This window comes from Parus major, chromosome 26 (genome assembly GCF_001522545.3).
Source record: "Parus major isolate Abel chromosome 26, Parus_major1.1, whole genome shotgun sequence".
Classification (NCBI taxonomy): Eukaryota; Metazoa; Chordata; class Aves; order Passeriformes; family Paridae; genus Parus; species Parus major.
This window is the reverse complement of record NC_031795.1, coordinates 5,462,696-5,470,013: the sequence shown is the minus strand read 5'-3', so window position 1 is coordinate 5,470,013 and position 7,318 is coordinate 5,462,696. Positions and strand designations below refer to the sequence as shown.

At 53.5% G+C, this 7,318-nt stretch overlaps 1 protein-coding gene across 2 annotated transcripts in view; it reads left to right on the top strand.

Annotated features, from left to right (window-relative positions):
* Positions 1–7,318, top strand: part of PLXNA2 (plexin A2) — a 146,630-nt gene that overhangs the window by 92,339 nt on the left and 46,973 nt on the right. For both annotated transcript variants that reach the window (XM_015650707.1, XM_015650708.3), the window contains exon 9: positions 2,413–2,527. In XM_015650707.1, coding sequence (XP_015506193.1) covers positions 2,413–2,527 — 115 coding nt within the window. The remainder of the gene's footprint in view (positions 1–2,412; positions 2,528–7,318) is intronic.

Sequence of the window (7,318 nt, the reverse complement as noted above, 5' to 3'; positions counted from 1 at the left end):
GCTGGAAGGCAGCAGGCAGCTGGCCAGCCTTCAGAACACATTCCCAGACCTGAAGCATTTATGGATTTCTCTCTGGAAACCAAGCAAGCTCCAGCACTGTGGGCAGGAGCTGCCAGCAGCTGCAGGGGTGGCAGGGCTGGGAGATCTCCTGGGGCAGGGGGCAACTGCTGCAGCCACCGAGTGCCAGCACGAGGTCACTCCCAGCCTTTCTGTGCTGGTTTGAAGCCTCAAGCTCCAGGGCCTTTCCTGCTGCACTCAGAAGAGGGTTTGTGTGTTTGTGTGTTTGTGTGCTTGGCTGGCCTCTGCTTTTTCTAGGCAGAAATTCATTTTTAATTTAAATTTTGTTGTGAGCCACAGCACAGAGCAGAGGTGGTACTGGGTGACAGGGAATCCTGCAGTCCTGTGGGGTCTGTATCCAAATCCCAGTGATTCCTGTCCTGCTGCCCCTCAGGCACAGCTGCATCCCCGGGTCCTTGTCCCTGGCTCAGGCTGGGCAGCACCAGCAGCGCTTGCAGTGGCTCCTCTGCATTGCCCTGGATTGGAATTTGCATGAGGAATGGCATTCCAGGGACCCCATTTTCACAGAGGAGCCGAGGTTTGCATCAGGAGGGGCAATGCCTCCTTCCTGGGCTGTCACTCGATTCATCTGCCTTCCCCTGCTGGAGTTAAAGTGCCTGGGGTGGTAAATCCTGCAGCACTTCCATCACTCCGGGCTCCTCCTCCCCGGGTCCAGGGAGGGCACAGCCAGCCTGGCAGGGATGAATCACAGAAAGGAGGCAGAAGCAGGGCTCAGCCAGCAGGGATTTATTGATCTGAGGCTCTGCTGCAGTGCTGGGGGTGTGGGGAGCAGGGGAGCCCTTTGGGACATCTGACACACCCCTGCCAGGTGACACGGGGAGAGAGGGACACGAGGGCCTTGGGGACAGCCAGGAACCCTCCTGTGATGCTGTGACCCCATGGCTGGGGTGGCTCAGAGCTCAGGGCCGTGGGTTCTGTGTCCCCAGGGAGCTGCAGGTGGGACAGGGAACCTTCCCTGTCAAGGGCCTTTTAGTAAGGACCTGATGGGGTGGGGAAAGAAGCAAAGGAGGCAGCGGTCCTTGAGAAAGCTGGATGGGGATGGAAGAGCCAAGGTGGTGACCTGCTGTAAGCCTGGGAGCTCTGGATCCCTCTGGGATCCCTTGTCCTGCTGCCAGGCCTGGGGAGAGCTGGAAGCAGCAGCAGGAAACCACAGAAACCACGGAGCAGGGAGAGGTGCCAAACCAAACTAAAGCAAACCAAAGCACTGGCCTGGGCAGCCAGGGAGATCCTCCTCCCTCAGAGGGGGGCTGGGAGCCCCACCAGCCCTGCTGGGGATTCTGGAGGCCAGGCCAGGTGAGGTGAGGTGCTACAGACCCAAACAGGGACAGAAATGGGCCAGACAAATGAGCAATTAAACAAACTCGCTGTCCTCCCCAGACTGGCCTGTGCATGATTAGAATGAGCTCCCCTGGCTATTGAGGTCACTGGGGATGCATCAGGAGAACACAACTGAGTCACTGGAGCTCGTTCTGGTGGCAGCACTGGAGCTCTCACTGCTCCCTGTGCCCAGCTGGCTCCTGCCTGCAGAGCTGCTCTCCTCCTCTTCCCCAGCCTCGTGCCTCAGGCCACGCTGTCACTTCCCTGGTGACATTTGTCTGCCTGCCCTGGCCTGGCTCCAGCTCATCCCAGAGCTTCCCTCTGCAGGCAGCACCAGCGTGCCAGAGCCACGGGCCATGGGATGGCACCGGATCCAGGGGCACAGCTGATCCTTGTGCCACCAAGAGCTGCCACGTGGCAGCAGGGGTGGCCTCGGAGATGGAGGAGGTGGCAACTGCCAGGGTTAGCAGCTGTCACAGCTCCTGTGGGACAAAACCCACCCAGCCACTCTGCTGACAGCTGGGTCCCCTGGGGCTGAAAAGGGTCTGTGTTCTTTCAAAAACATTTCATAAACAGTTATTTTTTTCTTTCCCCAACATGAATCAAAAGCACTTGCTGCACCCTCTGCACTGCAAGGCCAGGCAGAAGTGTTGCTGTTGACTTGAAGCATTCCTGACTCGTAGAACAACTGATCCCATTTTTGCCAGGCTTGCCTTCTTTTCTAGAAACCAAACCCTGGTGTCTGTGCAGTGCCCTGCTCTATTTCACACCAATCCAACGATGTGTAATAAATCCCAGTTTGCATTTCTAAGCAATGAATTGTGAGGCTGTCCCAAGTCTGTCCTTCCAGCGTTGTGTGTTTCCCCACACCTGCTCCTTGGTTTTTGCTGTGTCAAAACCATCCTCCCCTCCACAGAAATCATTTTCCCAGGAATCCTGGATTTCTGGCAAGGCCTGGGGCTGGCTGCAGCCCTTCCAAGGTGCTGAGCCCTGTGCTAACCCCTCTTTTCCCCCCAGGTGCCTGTCCTGTGTGAACAGCGCCTTCCGCTGCCACTGGTGCAAGTACCGGAACCTCTGCACGCACGACCCCACCACCTGCTCCTTCCAGGAGGGACGGATCAACGTCTCCGAGGTACCACGCTGGGATTCTTCCCTTTATCCCTTGCTTTTCCAGCATAACCCACCTTCATGTGAGCTCTGCTGGCTTCCCCGGGGTGTCTCTGGTGTCAAAAGGGGCAGAAGCACCTCCCTGTTTGTTCCCTTCAAACAGGGATGTGCTGGTGTCAGTTCTGTGACCTGAGCACCAGAGCTGACTCCTCCCCGGCTGTGTGGGAATGCCTGGGTTCATTAATTGCAATAATTAATTAGTGCTTTCCCCCAGGGGTGCCAGAGGCTCCTCGAAGCCCCTTCCAGCAGCTCTGCCCGCAGCCCCAGCAGCGTTGCCTTTGTCCGAGCCCAGCCTGGGGATGCTCCGTGCTGCCAGGGCTGGGATTTACAGCAGGACCTGCCTGGGGGCTGATGGAGGAGGGAATTTCCAAAGTGCACAGCCCCAGATTTTGGAACAGGGAGCTGGTTCAGGTTCCAGCCCTGGACCTGGAGCCATCTCTCTTAGCAGTTCATAAAAGGTGTGGGGCTCCAATCCAAAAATGCTTTTAACACTTGGAAAGGCACAGCCTGAGTGGCTCTGCCAGCTCTCCTGTGTGTCCCAGGGCACAGGGATCCGTGGAGTAAAGGGGTTTGTAAGCACAAATTCCTGGCTGAGCATTGCCAGGAACCCCTGGGCTGGGGTTTGTGCACTCCTTGTCCTGCCCGATGGCTCTGCCTGAAATGAGTGCAGGTCCTAAGGGAAAAATGGTTTAAAAGATGCTCTGGAAATCCTGAGAGTCCTGGGAAGTGGGAAAGGCAGCAGTGAGGACATCTGCAAACGTGAGAGAAGGAAAGGAGAGGAAGGTGTGCCAGTGTCCAGACAAAGCCCTGTCAGGGAGTGATGGCGATGGAGGAGAACAGAACAGATCAGTCGGTGGTGTCAACACTGAGCTGTCAAAAAGAAGGGACTGAAGGTTTTTCCAGGCTGCTGCTGAACTAGGACTAAACTCTACTCTCGTGTCTCCCTGACTAAAACGCTGCAGGAGGTTCAGAGGTAGAGGGGAGAGTGATTTATGAGGTGTGAGGACCAGGGTGAGAATCTGCAAATGCAAGTGCCTGGGATGGGAGCGGGATGAGAAGGGGAAACATCCACCCCAGGAACAAGCCAAAGGCTTCCTCCATCCAGTTCAAAGTCAAGAAACTTCCTTTCACTTATCAAGAGAAAGCAAAACCCTTTTCTTCTCCTTCTCTTGAGTGATGGAGGGGTTTTCCTTCACACTCAAAGCATCCCTGTCCCTCCAGGCTGCTCTCTGTTCTCAGGGTCTCCAACCCCAGGATCTCAGAAGTGTCTGACAAGTCCCTGCTAAAGGACAATCCCATTATCTCTGTTTTCCCCCTGGGAACACCCAGGACTCGCCTGAGATCTCACAGAGGGAGAGAGAGGAGGGGTTGGTATCCCTGGAAGTTCCTGCTGGGATCACAGGGATGCTGTGTCTCCAAAGAGCTTCCTCTGTCATCTTCATCTTGCAGAGGTCGTTTCTTACCAGGTTTTGGGATCTCTCACACCTTCCTGGTGATTGCCTTTGATAAGGGCTGATGATAACGATACAATTTCCCTCCTGTCCATCATTCCTTCCCCAGACCTTTGAGCACAGGCAAAACCACCCCAAAGAAATGTGTTTGCTTACTTAAGAGCAATGAATTTCCTCTTCACACACAGCGTGGTGATAATGCCTTTGCTGTGGGCTCTTCACCAACACAGAAATAAGTAAATGCCTCATGAAGAGTTTCCTCTCCTAAACCAATTCAGATCACAATGTTCTCATTGTGTCACGGCCTGATGTATTAGGAAATTGTTTGTGCTTAGCCTGGCTCCCTCCCCAGCAGAGCCAGTGGTGTTTGGAGCTGGTGATCTCCGTGTCTGTGCCCTACTTTCGGTCCCCTGTGCCTCTCCTTACGTAAGGTTTACACACACGTGTTCACACGGGCCTGCAAACTTGCTCGCATCTTTATATTTAATTTAAGGGGAAAATAGCTTGAATATTCCCTTTTACTCCTGGCCCATCAGAATTGGCGTCCCCGTGGGATTGGATGTGTAACGAGCTCCCTTTGATGCTCCCAGGAGTTGTCTGTCTGGAGGAGGAACAGGAGCTCAGAGCCTCAGCCACTTCAGGAGGAGATGGGGAGAGAAATTCCCTCCTGCTGAGCAGTGCTCTCACTCCCTGCAGGCTCCTGCCCCTCCTGACCGAGCTGAGCTCTGCCCTTTGACCCTGCCCTCCATGGAAATACACCCAGAGAGCTTTCCTCATCCACCTGCCCTGCTCACATCCAAGGGCAGAGCTCAGGGGAGAGCTCTGGGCTGGAGTGCAGAGCAAGCCCCAAAGGTGGGTGGGTGCTTTAGGAAAAGTGAAAATGCAAAGGACGTGGTTTGGGGTGCAGAGCTGGAGTGCAGAGCAAGCCCAAAGGGTGGGTGGGTGATTTAGGAAAAGTGAAAATGTGGAGGGCATGGTTTGGGGTGCAGAGGAAGCCCCAAAGGTGGGTGGGTGCTTTAGGAAAAGTGAAAATGTGGAGGGCATGGTTTGGGGTGCAGAGCAAGCCCCAAAGGTGGGTGGGTGATTTAGGAAAAGTGAAAATGCAAAGGATGTGGTTTGGGGTCCCTGGGAAATGGACACAGAGCCCTTCACAGCCTTTGCAGCACAGGGATCCTGCAGGACACAGCTGGCTGCTCCTGATATCCTCCCTCTCACGGGAATTTCTGAGATGGGGAGCTCCTCTGAGCTCTCCATTTCCAGGTAGCCAATTCTTTAGGAGTTAATAATTAGAGGAGCAATCATTTTCCCATCCTTTTCCTGGTCGGAGTCTTCACTGTCAGCAGAAGGTGCCTGCTCAGACCTTGCTCCCACTTAATCAGGATTTCTCCAAGAGGTTCTTGTGGGTGTGGAGCTCTCATTGTCCCACTTCACAGAACTCCAGATCAAGGCACTGATACCATTTTAATGTGTCTGATGTGGTTTGGTTTGTGTGTGTGTGTGAGGTTTTGTGATGCCTCTCTCTAAATATCTCAAACCTCCGAATGAGGAGGACTGTGGATGCATAAACATCCTTACACCCCATCCCAGAGGAGAGCTGGAACCAAATAAATCCTCTTAGCTGCCCAGAATGTGGGAGCCCGTCCCTCTTTGATGTCGGGTGTGTGCTGCTAATGCCATTTCCACAGGAGGGGCGCTGCTCTGGGGACAGAGGGTTTCAGAGGGGGGATTTCAGTGCCCTTGCCACTCCTTTCAATTCCCATCTATTTTATGGCAAGGCCCTCGCCCCAGGCTGTGCCCTCGGCTGCTTGAAGGGAACAAAACAACATCAGCCCATCCTCATGGCTGTCCTGACAATCCCCATCCCAGATGTGCGGGAGGTGACTCCGAGCCGCATCTCAGGCCACCAAAATCAGCCAATGCAGGACCACACCTGACTTTGGGGAGACACCTTGGGCTGAAATAGGAACAAAAAGCCCGGTTTCAGCAAAATTCCCTCAGCTGCGAGCTGTGGAGGTGCTTTTTTCATCCGTGGCGTGGATGTTTGGTGCTCGGAGGGATGGAGCCAGGCGGGAAGGGCTGCAGGGAGCAGAGGGAGATGTTCCTGCCTGTGACCTGTCCCTGTGCCTGGGAATCGCTGCTGTCCTCACCTCTGGCACACCGAGGGCTGCTCACAGCAGGGAAAGATGCTCTCCACGCCTGTAAATATCCCCCTGCCTCCCAAATTGATGGACCCGGGTTCCAACACGTGCTGATGGTGTGGGGAAGGAATTTACCAGGCTGGGCTCCAGCTGCCTTCCTTTCATGTCTGGTTTCTAAGGAACAGGGGCTGCTCTCCTTTCCAGTGGCATAAATGAAGGATAATGTGTTTCCCTGAGTGACAGGGACTGTAATTTATATCATTGGGAACACAACTGTGAACCAGGGGTTTACATTCACGTGCCAGATCGGGTTATGTTTATAACTTTAAAATAACGCGCAGCGAGTTAACGTTTGGGGAGAGTTTGCGGGGGCTTTTTGAAGATGAAAAGTACAAAACCAGTCTATTTTCTGCCATTTGGGCTAAATCCCGTAGTCAGAAGAATTGCCTGCCATTTGTAGGCAATTTTTTTTTTCCAAATAAGAGCAAGGAGGTTTGACCTACTAAAACTGCTCGGTTAAACACAAATAATAACCATGGGTGCTCTGTTCTGCTCCAGAGACAGCTGCAGAACGCGGGTCTTTAAGGTATTTATAGACCTTGGAGTCTTTGAGGCTAAAAAGTGTTGGAGAAGCATAAAATGTCTTTGTAAATTGTGTGTGCTGATACTTCACAGGCAGAATATTCCCCGAGAGTCTGTGGCACTCCGGCATCGGAGCCTTGTCTTCCTCCGGCAGATCTGATCCGTGTTTATTCTGGCGCAGGGAAGTCAAGGAGGATAATGAGAGGATTCTGCGTGTTTGTTTAGCGAGAGGAGGCGATAATGGCCTTTCTAACTCGCTGCAGGATTTACCTCTCATGAATTAAAAAACAAAGTAAACTGATTATGGAGCAGGTTGTGTGTTCCACCGCCTTTATTCGGGGTTTTCTGGGTGTTTCTCGCTCGTGCTGGGCAGGAAAGGCAGGATGGGGCACCCAGGCTTGGAGGAGAGGGGACAGGAGGGACCTTGGATGCTGCCAAGCCCATCCCAGCTCGGTGGGAAATTCCTGTAAAGGGAATCAGCATCCCCAGAGGCGCTGCTCCAGCTGATGATAAACCCAACAAAATTATTTATCTGATGATAAACCCCCAATAAAATGATTTATCTGATGATAAACCCCCAATAAA